The 15596-nt window shown below is 49.2% G+C and overlaps 1 protein-coding gene across 1 annotated transcript in view; it reads left to right on the top strand.

Annotated features, from left to right (window-relative positions):
- CDH23 (cadherin related 23) overlaps nt 1-15596 on the top strand; it is a 382425-nt gene that overhangs the window by 167074 nt on the left and 199755 nt on the right. Inside the window, exon 9 of the mRNA XM_039911511.1 lies at nt 14055-14167. Coding sequence (XP_039767445.1) covers nt 14055-14167 — 113 coding nt within the window. The remainder of the gene's footprint in view (nt 1-14054; nt 14168-15596) is intronic.

The raw sequence follows: 15596 nt of genomic DNA, 5'->3' as shown, positions 1-15596 counted from the left end.
GGTGAGACGATTGACTGCTTTAAAGTCAATGGAAAGGAGTTTCTGTTTGATGTGGAGGTGGATGGACAGCCACTGGAAGTTCTTGAGGGGTGGGGAAACATTGACTCAATTCCTTTTTTTAGAAAAATGAACCAGGCAGAAGAGTGAAGTAGGGACTGGAGTGGAGAGAGAAAAGAGCAGGGAGGTCAGCAAGGAGGCTGTTGCAGTAATGAAGGTGGGATAGGATAAGTGCTTAGCTAAACACGGTAGCAGTTTGGATGGAGAGGAAAGGGTGGATTTTAGCAATGTTGTGAAGGTAGAAATGATATGATTTGGGGACAGATTGAATATATGGGTTGAATGAGAGTGATGAATCAAGGATAATGCCAAAATTATGGGCCTGTGAAACAGAGAGGTTGGTGGTGCTATCTACAGTGATGGGAGAGTCAGGGAGAGGACAGGGTTTGGGAGGGAAGACGAAGAGTTCTGTTTGTACATGTTAAGTTTGAGGTGTTGGCGGGACATCCCGTAGAGATGTCCTGAAGGCAGGAGGAAATAAGAGACTCCAGAGAAGGAGAGAGATTAAAGTTGGAGATGTAGATTTGGAAATGATCTGCATAGAGGTGATAGTTGAAGCTGTGGAAGTGAATGAGCTCTTCAAGGGAGTGGGTGTAGATGGAGACTAGAAGGGAACTTAGAACTGAACATTGAAGAACTCCCCAAGGTAGGGCATGGAAGGTAGAGTAGGAGCCTGTGAAAGAGACTGAGAATAAGCAGCCAGAGAGCCGGAGAACCAGGAGATGGCATTGTAAGCAAAGCCAAGGTTACATAATATTTTCAGGATAAGGGGGTGGTCCACAAAGTCAGAGGCAGCTGAGAGGTCAAGGAGCATTCGAATGAAGTAGAGGCCATTGGAGTTGGAAAGAAGGAGATCACTGTTGACCTTTGAGAGGGCAGTTTGTTTCCACGGAGTGAATAATAATAATTTTGGTATTTGTTAAGTGCTTACTATGCATCGAGCTCTATACCTACTGCTGGGTTAGACACAAGATAATCAGGTTCCCCAGGGACTCACAGTCCAAGTAAAAGGGAGAACAGGTATTGAATCCCCAGTTGGCAGTTGAGGGAACCAAGGAACAGAGAAGTTAAGTGACTTGCTCAAGGTGATAGAGCAGATCAGGGACAGAGGCAGGAGTAGAACCCACAGCCTCTGACTTCCAGGCCTGTGCTCTTTCCACTAAGCACAAGCCAGATTAGAGGGGGTCAATTTGAGAAATGGAAGACAGGGAGGCGTTAGGAGGTGTAGGTGGGGAGGGGTGAGGATCAGCAAAGCTGGCTTTGTGCCTAGAGGGAAGTGGCTCTTTTAGGCAGAGGTTCAAAAGTTATGGGCATTCAGGTAAACATTGTGGGACTGGAGTTAAACGACTTCCTCCTCTGGTTTCCAGGCCAGTTCCCACTGCCCGGGCTGGCCCAGGACAATGCTGCAAAGGGGCCAGCAGAGGAAGCGAGAGATGGGGGGTTTCAGAGCCCTGCCAAGGGCCAGTGAAGCCCCACCCCACAGTGAAGGGCAGCTTACCCCACACAATTTATTTAATGGTATTGGTTAAACACTTACTATGTGCCAGGCACTGTACCAAGTGCTGAGGTAGTTACATGCATATTCCATGTCCCACAAGGGGGTAGATACAAGGTAATCAGTGAGGATGGACACAGTCTTTGTCCCACATGACTCACAGTCTTGATCCACATTTTACAGATGAGGTAACTGAGGCACAGAGAAGTTAAGTGATTTGTTCAAGGTCACAGAGCAGACATGTTACAGAGCCAGAATTAGAACCCATGTCCTCTGACTCCCGCGTCCGTGCTCTATCCACTGGACCATGCTGCATCCTCCCAGCCTCATGCCGGTCCCAGTTCAGGACGTAGTGGGCAGGGAATTAGTTCGTTATATTGTTATACTGTACTGTCCCAAATGCTCTGCACACAATAAGCACTCAATAAATACAATCGACTGACTGACTCAACTGCTCAAGTCACCTACCCGGCCTCTCCCCACAACCTTTGCCTCCTGTGATCCCCTTAACAGCAGTTTGAGCCTTGCTCTTTAGGCTGTGAATAGTGTTTCCTGTGAGGTAATAATAATAATAATGATTATGATGTCGGTATTTGTTAAGCGCTTACTATGTGTAGAGCACAGTTCTAAGCTCTGGGGTAGATACAGGGTAATCAGGTCGTCCCACGTGAGGCTCACATTTAATCCCCATTTTACAGATGAGGTAAAGGGGCACAGAGAAGTTAAGTGACTTGCCCACAGTCACACAGCTGACAAGTGACAGAGCGGCATTCGAACCCATGACCTCTGACTCCCAAGCCTGGGCTCTTTCCACTGAGCCACGCAGGCAGAGAGTGGACTCCCGGCCTCTAGGGCCGTGAGTAACTGCAGGAAGACAACTGGACAATGGGGAAAGGAGAGCTGTCAGCGGTCATAAAGAAATAAAATAGAACATACTCTCCATCTCCTTTCTGCCTCATTTTGGCTTGGTGTTTGTGGGGTTTTGGGTAGAAGGGGAACGCTGCAGGCAGGGGTTTGTGAGGGCTGAGAGGCGGGGTATTGGGAGGAGCGGTAGACCGGTCATGAATCAGAGGAGAAGAGGGAGATGTGAATTTCTCTGTTGATGGTCCTTTGCTGGCCAGATGCCACAAACCTGAGGCCAGGAAAAAGCAAATGTGGCTGGCCAGCACTGCCCTCTTGAGGGACACGGTCCAATCACTCCAGCTACCCTGCTCAGCCCGTAATGGCCCAGCTCCTCTGATGTGTAAACTGGGACCCAACACTCCAGTCAGCTCCCACAGGAACCCACCATTCTCAGAACGGTGTCCAGGAGGCAGGTCCCAATGGGCTCAGATGACTGGTCCCAGAGAGGATGAAGTGGTCCCAGCCGAGGCCCACGGCTTGGTTTCCCTGGGGTGGCCGGTCAGGATGTCGGCACTCTGCCCCCTATCAGGTGGAACTTGATTGACCTGGTGACCATTCTCAGCTCCGCCAACCCCTCTGAGAATGATCCTGAAGAGGCCAGGGGTGTCACTAATAATAATAATAAAAAAACCTGTGGGATTGAGGCACTGGAGTAGTTGCAATGTAATCAGATCAGATCTAGCTCTTGTCCCACGTGGGGATCACAGTCTCAAGGGAGAGAGAACAGATATCGAATCCCCATTTTATAGATGAGAAAACTGAGGCCCAGAGAAGTTAAGTGACTTGCCCAAGGTCACACAGCAGGGAAGTGGCAGAACCCAGATTAGATGCTTGCTCTCTGACTCCCAGGCCCGTGGTCTTTCCACTAGGCTACGATGGCCAGGTCATGGATCTGTGTTCCTTCAGTGCTGAGTTGAGCAATCCCAAAGTAGCTGGATCTGAAGGGCCCAGGAACAGCAGTGCTCAGTGAGATCATTAGAGAGGGGAGAAAGAGGAAGATGAAGGAGGTGGCTGGGGAGTTGGCCTAGGGGGATTCGAGGAAACCAGGGTTCTACAGAGTGAGAGAGATGTGCGTTCTAGACCCAAGAGACTGGAAAGCATTTTCCCAGAGATCCAAAATCCCAGGAATCTCCCCATGCACCAGCTTCGGTTCCTTCAAACGGTGGGACCGTCAGTTTGCCATCCTTATTCTTGGAGAATTCTATCCCTATTCTTAAATGCTGGCAAGGAAAGGCTGAGGAACTCTCCGAGTGCTCCTGGGGGGCCTGAGGCAGCCCCGGGCCCTTAGTCTCCATGTCTCCCTGGGGCAAGCCTCAAGGTGAAAACCAGCGAGGTGGTCAGAGCAGCTGATGGACTATTTATATGATGATAACTGTGTCTGTTGCTGACTCTCTGAACCACGTCCGACCGCATCTATCTCAGTGTAGAGGAGCCCTGACGGAGCACATTCCAATACATAGATTATCTGCCACGCCGGCACGATGGCCTCCCCTTCTCCGTCTCATGAAAGTCATCCTCTCCGGAATTTGGTGGCACCTTGAGGCTGGAAGGGGGAGGCTAGGGCTCTGGGGGAAGGGCCGGTGGGACATTGGCATCGGACAGAAGTTCTGTGGGGTATGCCAACTCTCAGCTTTGCCAGATGGAAGCCAGGTGAGGGGAGAGGTGGAGGATGTTATCGATAATAATGATGATAATTATAATGATTGTGGTATTTAAGTACATATTATGTGCCAAGCGCTCTACTAAGCACTGGGATAGATACAAGGTAATCAGGTTGAGCACAGTCCCTGTCCCATATAGAGCTCATAGTCTTTATCCTCATTTTATAGCTGAGGTAACTGAGGCACAGAGAAGTTAAGTGATTTACTCAAGGTCACACAGCAGTCATGTGGCAGAGCCAGTATTAGAACCCATGTCCTCTGACTCCCGGACCTAAGCTCTTTCCACTAGGTTTCCACCACCCATTTCCTTTTGAAAAAATGGCATTTGTTAAGTACTATCTATGTGCCGGGCACTGTATTAAGTGCTGGGATAGATACGAAATAGATTGGACAAAGTCCCTATCTTACAGTGGGTTCACGTCCTGAATGCCCATTTTACAGATGAGGTACCAAGGCATAGAAAAGTTAAGTGATTTGCCCAAGGTCACAAAACAGACAAATGGCAGAGCTGGAATTAGAACTCAGGTCCTCTGATTTCCACTGTTTCCCCAGGAGAGTTGGATAGCCCCATCCTGGGAGAGCAAAACAGTAATTGTTTGCACTTGTTAAGCAATTTCTCTGTTCCAAGTACTGTATTAAGCACAGGAGTAGATACAAGGTCAGGTCAGTCACCGTCCTTGTCCAGGACGGGACTCTCAGTGTAAAGGGGAGGAGGAATAGGTATTTTATCCCCATTTTACAGATGAAGAAACTGAGGTCCAGAGACACTAAGTGACCTGCCCTAAATCAAGCAGCAGGCAAGCAGCAGAGCTGGAATTAGACCCCAGGTCCTCTGATTCTCCGGCCTATGATCGTTCCACTAGGCCTTGCTTCTTTTCAAAGAGCCCTGTAACCACCAGAGCGCAGAACCTGGTTTGAGGTTAGCATGTATGAGTGGCATTGCCCTTTTCTGCCCCCCATGGCAGCTTCCCCACCCCTCCACTTTCCTTCTCTTTCCATCCATCCCCCTTCCCAGCCTCCTCCCTCCTCAGGGGCTCCCTCTTTTCCCCCTCCCTTAAGGACAGCAGGATGGGTCATGGGGTTCAGGAGGGGTGAGAGGGGGAGACAGTCCAACCCTGTCAGTTCTTCCCTCTGGTTCCCTCCAGCCTTTCATCAGTGTCCTATTTGTTTTCTTAAGTATCCTTGTTCCCACACTCCACACCCTAGTCTTCCCCCCTGCCTCGGCCGCCAACACCTCTTGCCACAGAGACAAGGCCTTTTAGATCATCAAAAATAAAATGATGCTTATGAGAGGTTTGAGATGGCTTTATCGGGGATCGTAAATCACAGTGATCACACATCCTTTCAGGACTGCCAGGACTCTCGTGAGTTATAATACACACGGGACAGAGCCAGTGGTACCGTACTTCGGAGAACTTAGGTGGGGTTTTATGACCTCCCCTGACACAGAGCTGTGTCTCTTCCCAAAGCTCTAGCTGAAGTTTCTAAAGTGAGAACATGTAAGCTCCTTGTGGGCAGAGACCGAGTCTACCAACTCAATTGTATTGTCAATCAGTTCAGTGCTCTGCACGCCGTAATAATAATAATAATTGTGGTATTTGTTTAACACTTGTTATGCAAAGTACCATACTAGGCCCTGGAGTAAGTTAGTCTGTAAACTCGTTATGGGCAGGGAATGTGTCTCTTGTATTATTACATTGTAATAATGAAAATGATGGTATTTGTTAAGCACTTCCTATGTACCAGGCACTGTACTCTCCCAAGCTCTGCACACTGTAAGCGCTCAGTAAATATGTTTGACTGGCTGACTAGGTAGATATAACATCATCTTGTCCCTCATAAGGCTTACAATCTAAGAAGGAGAGCAGATATTGAATCTTCATTTTGCAGATGAGGGAATTGAGGCACAGAGAAATTAAGTGACTCATCCAAGGTCACAAAGTAGGTACTTGGCGGGAGCCGGAATTAGACTCTGGCTTCCGGGCCCATGCTTTTTTCACCAGAACACACTGCTTCCCTAGTAAGTGCTCAATAAATATCACCAAGCGACTGATGTGAACAGAGCAGTCATAGGGCTGGGGTACCAGTTCCTGCAGAACATCAGTCCACACAGACAAGACCGTTCTTGGGCCAGCCTACTGTTCTGTGTTGGTGTCACCCGTTGCCGGGGACAGGTTCTTTCGGAATCGGCGCGGGGGGGAGAGAGAGAGAGAGGCTGGAGATGGAAAACCTGAGTTTTGTATAGAATTTATTCCACGGGGCGGATTGAATTAATTAATTATTTAGACGCGACAGTCGGCCTTCCCTTTTGGAGGAAGTATGGTGTTAAAGCTTCCCCTTTTGGGAGGAATTTGGTGTTAAAGCTTCCCTGATGGGAGGATTACACTAGTATGTTACTCGAGTGTGGGCGGACCAGGGCCCGCCCAGGAAGAGCTCGTTAATGGTTTACTAACAACGTGGTGAGGCGGCTAGTTCCCACCATGTGCGCACCCACTTGGGAGGAATCCACTTAAGCGTTCAATCTACTTATGCGCCGACCCCATTTAGGCTTTAGATTTACTTATGCGTTACACACTCGTGCGTTAAACTCACTTGCGCGTTACACTCGCTTGTACGCTACCCACTTACGCACTAAACTCACATGTGCATTATACTCACTTATACATTGCCCGCTTATACACTAAGCTCACATATGCGTTACACTCATACATTACCCACTTATGTATTTAACCCAGTTATGTGTTACACTCACCCGTCCCGCGACCCCTGTCTCTGTGTGTTGTTCCTGGTGGCAGAATGGCGTCTGGTGCTCGGGACAGGGAGAGACACGTGGGTGGCCGTTGCTACTGCTGTGATCTTCCCAGAGAGAGACCCGAGCACCAGAGGCAATAGGTATTTATTACCTTGGTTTGGGTGGTCCCCACTTCCTTCCTGTTCAATCTCCGCCCCCTTCCGCTCCCTTCCCTTCCATACCTTATTGGGTGGGCACGGAGGTGAGGGACACCTATCTTCCCGTCCTGCCTCCTCTGGCCAGAGAGGTTACGTCACTGATGGCATTTTGACCTTTGGGTAGCCAGTGCCCAGGTCCACCTTGGCACAGTTGGACAACAGCAGCAGGGCACAGGGAGGAACCAGGTGATTGCAACCCTCCTGGACATTCATCCACCCTCCGTCCCTGCTTTCCCTCTAGTAACTCATGACGATAAAAACCTCAGTCCCTGCTGAAAACTGAAACTGAGTCCATGTCTGTGGCTGAATAGCTAAAAAGAATTAGGCAAGGCCTAAAAGATATCAGACTAGAAGCAAGGTAGGATTGTCCCTCAAGAATGCAAAACACAAGCCTCAGCACTGAGATTAGCCTTCTTCAGCTTCCTGGTCCGCAGAGGTCCTCTTTAGGGCGGGAGTAAGAGGGAGACAGGTTTGAGGGCCTCAAAGTAAAGTCTGACCGCTGGAATTAAGGCTGTCTCTCCTTCCTACTTACCCACTCCTTTCTCACATTACATCCCAGCTTGCACTCTTCATTCCTCTCAAACTCAGTCACTCACTGCCTCATTCTTGTCTCCACTGTGACTGACCTCTTGCTCACACTCTACTTTCTCCCTGGAACTTCCCTCCCCATCTTAAAGCCCTTCTGAGATCACATGTTCTCTAGGAGGTTATCCCCAATGAATCTTTCATCTCCCCACCTTTCATCCTCTCCCAACTGCCACTTCAGCATTTCCAAAACACCTAAGCCCTTATGTACTCACAATCTTCCCAACCCCAGCACTTATCTACATATCTACATATCTTCTGTCTCTTCTTCTGATCTATATTTATTTTAGTGGGTCTCTCCGGGGGTGTGGTTTGCAAAAGAGGTGATTGGTTGACATGGATTTGTCTGGATGTCCTTTTAATTCTACCAATACCGAGACAAAGGGGTTGAACTGTGGTCCAACATGGTGCCACCTCCCCCTGCCAGTCTTGTTTTGCAATCTGATGTCGGCCTGGTGCCCGCCCCCTGCACGCAGCCCCACTGGGACTGGCAGTAACCACAGCACTCCTAGTCTAGGGATCTCCCAGGCTTTGGACCTTTGTTGTCCTCAAAATTTAATCTATCAATCAATCAATTAATTAGTGATGGTATTTGTTAAGCACTTACTCTATACCAGGTACTGTAGTGCTGGGGTAGATACGAAATAGACAGATTGGACACAGTCCATATCCCATGTGAGGCTCACAATCTTAATCCTTATTTTACAGATGAGGTAACTGAGGCACAGAGAAGTTAAATGACTTGTCCAAGGTCACAGAGCAGACAAGTGGCAGAACCGGGATTAGAACCCATGACCTTCTGACTCTCAAGCCTGGGCTCTATTCTCTACACCACTGATCTCTTACTGAGTGCACTAAGTACTTGGGAGAGGAAACTACTATAGAGTTGGTATAAGAGCCAATCTATCAGTAGCCATTTTAAACCACCCGTTTGTCATATCACCTTGAAAAGATTTTGCCCAAATAACGTTTTGTAGGGCAAGTTGCGCCAACCAGTCGTGGAAATTGTCTCGGCCACTAGACCAAGCCCTCCCTCCAGGCCTGGGTGAAATCTGTTCAGGAACCTCTGATTCAGCTCAAAATGCAGCTCTGGCCACAGCATACGATTAGCGTATCTGCAGTCGGGCCATATTGTTATGATTGGTCAATTCTGGGTGACACTGCTTCCAGTACACTAGTGGTGGTTGTTAGATTTGATAGGCTGAAGTTTCTTAATGCCTTGTCACTGATGATCTCAAAGCTGTCACCCAGACCCTCCTCCCACAGCCGAGAGGGGTCCTCAGGCGGGAGGCCTGGAGGGAATAAGCTTGATCCTGATGGGCGCCTGCCTGTCTCGTCCCCAGAGAAAAGACACCGTGGAAACAAACCCAAATCAGCAGGTGCCCATTGGCCTCGGAGCTACTGGATCTAGCCCAGCTTGGGCACGACCCAGAAAGCTGATCTCTTTCGTTGGCCCGAAGCTAAATAACAATCTTTAATTTATAGAGCCTCTTTCACCGAACCCATTCCTCAAAACGCCTTACAGACTTAATTATACATTGGCAGAAATATATGGCGAGCTAAATGACATACAGATCCCCTTTAGCAGAGTGTACCTACGGTGTTAGGCCTACAGTAGAGTCATGTTAATGTCCCCAGGAGGGGAGAGGTGGTTTATAGCCTACTTGAACATAACTATTTAATGGGCCTGATCTTGCCAGAGAAATGGAACCCGGTACACTAACTCTTTCTGGCCAGCAACAGGTATAGGGACACTCATGGGTACTTTAGAGGCCTGGAAGATTTAATGCAATGAGAGGTTACTCCGTGGCCCAGGGCAACTCGTGCCGGCTATGTGAGAGGGCAAGGCCCAGAGGTCGGGGAGGGGCCAGAGGAGAAACTACCTGGAAATTGGGCCCAAGTGGTCCAGAGGACCAAGGAAGAGAGAAAGCCAAGAGGCAGAGGAACTCCAATCATTTGACCTGTGGCTGTGGCCCACTTTGTAGTCACTAGGGGTCAAAGCTGCTTCATCTCTAGGTCATCTAGCAACTGGCGTGGGGCTCCTGGGGTCTCCAGGGCAGACTCTCAACTCTGCTCCCCTGCTCTGCCAATTCTGTCCCGGACTCCTGCCGGGCTTCCCCTCCGCACCCGTAGAACCCTGAAAAGAGAAGAGCCCTCCCCTCAAGCTGAGAGCCAGTGGTAGCTGGGATTGGGCCCTATCTGCCTTTTTAGAAGCAGAAAGGAAGAGAGAGAGGGAAGGCGAGAGCATAATTGCTGTTAGTCCAGTGGAGCAGACAAACCAATTGAAAGCCATCAGCCTGGGCTGCAGCCTGCACAGTCAGCCCCTCACTAAACTGCACTTAACCCAAGCTGGGACTTTTTACTGGGTCAAGAAGCTGACAGAGAGATAACAAGAGAACAAAGGATGGAGGAGATTTTAGAGAGAGAGAGGTGCTGATGGGGTGGGAGGGTGAGTGACAGGCAGAGAGAGGCTGGGACAGAGCAGGGATGAAGAAGGCAGAGGCAGAGGGAAGTTATTTTTAGAGGTCTTATGTTTTTCCACAAAGAGGCAAAGCAGTGGAAACTTGGAGAGGGTGAGGGAGAGGGAATCTGAGAGGGCAGGAAGGGGGCAGATAGTTCATGGTATCTTACCTGAATTCTTGAGGCACAGGATGGCCTGACCAAGAAACACTAGAGATAGCAACTGAACCATCTGTTCTGCAAGCCACAGCTGAAAATCGTGACATTTTTTAAAATGGTATTTGTTAAGCATTTACTACGTACCAGGCACTGTACTAAGTGCTGGGGTAAATACAAAATAATGAGGTTGGACACGGTCCATGTTTTGATCACATTTTATAGATGTAGTAACTGAGACACAGAGAAATCGAGTGACTTGCCCACATCACACAACTGACAAGCAGTGGATGAGAATTAGAATTGTACTTTCCAAGTGCTTAGTACAGTGTTCTGCACCCAGTAAGCGCTCAATAACTATGATTGAATGAATGAATTAGAATCTAGGTCTCTTGACTCCTGATTCTGTATTCTTTCCATTAGGCTAAGCTGCTTCTCAGGCTGCTTCGCACAACATGTGAGACACCGTGCAAAGCTCCGGAGAGAAGTTTAGTGCTTCGGACATGGACTCAGAAATGACCAGACTGAGTGGGAAATGGAAGTTTCTCTTGCTCTTGTCTGTGCAGGAGGCAATAGCAGCAGCAGGCCAATGGCTCCCAGAATCCTTAGACCCAGAGTAGAATGACCCTGGCAGATGACATCCCGTTCCCCTCCACATCCCCCACACACCCCTGCTAGGGGACTTCTCTTCTGGGCCTCCCCGCGAACCTGCATCAGGTGTCTCAAATATCCCGGGCGAAGGGGTGGTCCGATGTCTGACGCCTCCCTTCTGCTGTTGGATAGCTGGTGAACAGCTGAGTGGCGGTAGCAGGATGGGCTGCAGTCCCCATTGCCCCTCTGGTTCGCCTTGCCTCTGGTCATTGACACTCGAGAGCCCCAAGGGGTCTGGGGAGTATTGGATGGTGGGACTGGTGGTGGGCCGTGGTATCTGTTTCCGGAGAGGGAAGGAGGGAGACAGGGATATCATCTGGACTCTCCTCTGGAAGCACAGGCCGCACCATCTGGTGGGAAGGGAGATGGGCATCAGGAGGTGAATGCCCTCAGCCCAACAGCCACCCACTGAGGAAGACCCAAAGGGCATGAGACCCTGTCTCCCCGGGGAGAGAAGGGCTCTCAAGGCAGGATGACAGGGGCCCTCCAGAGCAGGCAAAAATAATAATAATAATAATCGTGGTATTTGTTAAGCACTTACTATGTGCCAGGTACTGTACTAAGCACTGGAGTAGATACAAAGTAATTGGGATGGACACAGTCCCTGTTCCACATTGGGCTCAAAATCCTAATCCCCATTTTACAGATGAGGTAACTGAGGCACAGAGAAGTGAAGTGACTTGCCCAAGGTCGTACAACAGACAAGTGGCAGAGCTGGGAGTAGACTTCAGCTGCCCTGGAGGCTGAGGAACCTGAGGCACTAGGGTGGAAGGCTCCTCCTAGGCAGTTAGATGGATGAAGTGGGTTTGTTTTTAAAAAGGATTCTTGCCACTTGGCCCCCTGCCCAATTGTGTTGCCCCCTCCCGTTCTCCTCCTGTTTCTCTGACTGATAGTATCTAATAATGATAGTATTTTTAAAGTGTTTACTACGTGTGCAAGCACTGTTCTAAATGCTGGAGTAGATACAAGCTAATCAGAATGGACACAGTCCTTTGCCCCACATGGGGCTCACAGTCTTAATCCCCATTTTACAGATGAGGTAACTGAGGCACAGAGAAATGAAGTGACTTGCCCAAGATCACACAGCACACAAGTGGCAAAGCTGAGAATAGAACCCAGGTCCTTTTGACTCCCAGGCCTGGACTCTATACACTGCTCATTCTCAGTGTCTTTGGCAGGGCCCTCCTCCTCCTCCTACTCCCTAACTGTGGGAGTCCCGCAAGGCTCAGCTCTGGGTCCCCTTCAATTCTCCATTTGTGCCCACTTCCTCAGAGAACTCATATGCTCCCACAGCTTCAACTACCATCTCTAGCCAGATGTTTCCCATATCTGCCTCTCCAGCCATGACTTCTCTCTTTCTCAGCAGCCACGCATTTCCTCCTGCCTTTAGGACATCCCTATTTGGATGGTCCATGGACACCTCAAACTAAACATGTCCGAAACAGAACACCTCATCTTCCCATCCAAAACCTGTCCTCCTCCTGCCTTTCCCATCACCATAGCGAATACCAACATCATCCCTGCCTCACAAGGCTTTTAACCTTGGCACTTCCTCAACACATCTCTCACATTTAACTCACATATTCAGTCTGTTACCAAATCCACTCAGTTCTACCTTCACGATATCACTAGACTCCACCATTTCCTCTCCATTCAAACAGCTAATTCTCTGATCCAAGTATTTATCCTATCCTTACTCCTCACTGACCTCTCTGCCTCTTGTGTCTCCACTCCAGTCCACATTTCACTCTGCTGCCTAGGATATTTTTCTAAAAAAAATTCAGCTCATGTTTTCCCACACCTCAAGAACCTCCAGTGGTTTCCCATCCACCTCTGCATCAAATAGAAAATCCTTAGCATCAGTTTTAAAGCACTCAATCAACTCACCCCCTCCTACCTTATCTCACTGATTTCCTACTACAACCCAACCCACACGTTTTGCTCTTCTAACACCGCACATGCTTTGCTTTTCTAACACCAACTACCTTCTCACTGTACCTATATTTCATCTATCTCTCCACCAACCTTTTGTCCCTATCCTCTCTATGACCTGGAGCTTCCCCACCCCAATATACAACAGACCACCAGTCCCCCCACCTTCAAAGTCTTATTAAAAAAACATGCTCCCTTCAAGAGACTTCCCCCAATTATGTCCTTTTTTCCCCCCTACTCCCTCTTCCTTCTGGGCTACCTATGCACTTGAATCTGTACCCTCTAAGCACTTGACATTCATCCTATCCTCAGCCCCCCAGCACTTATGCACAAATCCATAATTTAATTTAAGGTCTGTCTAGACCATAAGCGCCTTCTGGACAGGGAACATATCTACCAACTCTATTGATTCCTTCCTCCCCAAAAATCCACCAAAGAGGAGATGGGCTAGAAAAGCCAAGGGGATGCTGACCCTGGAACACACAGGGTACAAATGGTATAGTGACCACCGGCACCGTCACTCTTGGCTGGCTAGTTGAGGGAGGAGGGTACCCCAGGGTTGTTCATTAGCCCCCATATGGGCACCTGGTGGTCAGGCATCTGCAAACTGCAGGGGTTGGCGGGCCAATCAGAGGGAGCAAAAAAGTGTTGTCCAGTTGAGCAGTGCCAAGTCTTCTTGGCCATGCCAGTCTTACCAGTTTCAGGGCTGTAAAGGATAGCTTACCTCTGTCCTCTGTCACCTGCCTGCTCCTCCTGCCAGACTCCAGAAGGATGTCTGCAGGGAGGAAAGCCGGAGGGTACGGACCGCTTCTCGATTGAGAAACTGAATAATAAAATTAATAGCTGTGGTATTTGTTAAGTCCTTACTGTGCGCCAAGCACTGTACTAAGCACTGGTGTGGATACAAGCAAATCGGATTGGACACAGTCCCTCACTGTCTTAATCCCCATTTTATAGATGAGGTAGCTGGTGAGGTAAATGAGGCACAAGGAAGTGAAGTTCCTTGCCCAAGGTCACAAAACAGACAAGTGGTGGAGCTGGGATCAGAACCCATGACTTTCTGACTGCTGGTGGTGGCCTGGAACAAAGAGTGGGTGGTCCGGGGACCCGGCCCCCTGAAGGAAAGCCTGACCCTTATGCCCGGGAGATCGGTATCTCTACGCACTGCTTGGTGCCTCTCCCAGCTGATGTGGTTTCCATTCCAGGGAACACCAACAGCATCTTTGCTTTGGACTACATCAGCGGGGCCCTGACCTTGAATGGACTGCTGGACCGGGAAAATCCCTTCTACACCCACGGCTTCTTCCTGACAGTCAAGGTGAGACCCCTTTTTGAGTGGGCAGGCTGGGAAGGGTGAAACGTCATTCCAGCTCTAAAGGCCTGCCAACCCCAATATGCACCCACCAGTCTGGCAGCTCCTCCAGCAGGAAGAGAAAGAGCTCAAGAGAGCATCTCATGCTCCCACTGCAGGGCTCTCAAAAGTGGAACCCCTGGGCCCACCATGGGAGCCCAGGGCCGAGGTTCCAGGCTCTGCCACCATTCCACAATCCCCCATCCCTCCATGCTGCCCCTGACAGAAACTGGAATTGGGCAGAGGTGATGATGCCCTCCTGGTGATGAAGGAGAGAAGGTGGTGAAGCCCCAGTGAAGCTCCCCAGGAGAGAGCTGGCATGGGGTATTTCCAGGCTCCACACATCAGCTGCTTCCTGCTTTGAGCAACACCATTAATGCAAATTCATACCATCCCAGCCAGTGTCTAATTGGTGATAGAAGAAGAGAGCCAGATGGATCCCCTGCTGTTAAGAGAGTTAAGAGGGGCCCATAATGACTCCTCCTGTCCTTTGGCTGGGGTCATTCTGCTGAACCCCCTGCAACTGATAAATAATAATAATAATAATAATTGTGGCATTTGTTAAGTGCTTACTATGGTGCAGGCACTCTACTAAGAACTGGGGTGGATACAAGCAAATCAGGTTAGACACAGTCCTTATCCCACATGGGGCTCACAGTTTCAATCCCCATTTTACAGATGAAGGAACCTAAACCCAGAGAAGTGAAGTGACTTGCCCACCGTCACATAGCAGACCAGTGGCGGAGCCGAGATTAGAACCCATGGCTTTCTGACTCTCTGGCCCGTGCTCTATCCGCTAAGCCATGCTGTTTCTCAAAAAAGCCATTGTCATCGGGTGCTGCCCCACTCACTCTGCTGTTTTCCACCTGAGTAGGAGAATCTAGACTGTAAACTTGTTATGGACAGGAAATGTGTCCCTTTATTAACACTGCGGGAAGCAGCGTGGCTCAGTGGAAAGAGCCTGGGCTTCGGAGTGAGGGGTCATAGGTTCGACTCCCAGCTCTAACACTTGTCAGCTGTGTGACTATGGGCAAGTCACTTAACTTCTCTGTGCTTCAGTTACCTCATCTGTAAAATGGGGATTAACTGTGAGCTTCACGTGGGACAGCCTGATTTCCCTGTATCTACCCCAGCGCTTAGAACAGTGCTCTGCACATAGTAAGCGCTTAACAAATACCAACATTATTATTATTATTATCAATGTATTGTACTCTCCCAAGTATTTAATACAATGCTCTGCATGCAGTAAGCATTCAATAAATACAACTGACTGACTGAATGAATGAGTGGAGTGTGGAGGGTTTCCTTAGGGTACTTGGTTCTACTCCCTCCTTCCTCTCCTTCCCCACCCTAGGGAGGGGCCCTGCACAACTCTCAGCCACTCGCTCATTACTTG

Source organism: Ornithorhynchus anatinus, chromosome 3, assembly GCF_004115215.2.
Source record: "Ornithorhynchus anatinus isolate Pmale09 chromosome 3, mOrnAna1.pri.v4, whole genome shotgun sequence".
Classification (NCBI taxonomy): domain Eukaryota; kingdom Metazoa; phylum Chordata; class Mammalia; order Monotremata; family Ornithorhynchidae; genus Ornithorhynchus; species Ornithorhynchus anatinus.
The sequence above is the reverse complement of the archived record's forward strand: the minus strand, read 5'-3'. Positions and strand labels throughout refer to the sequence as shown.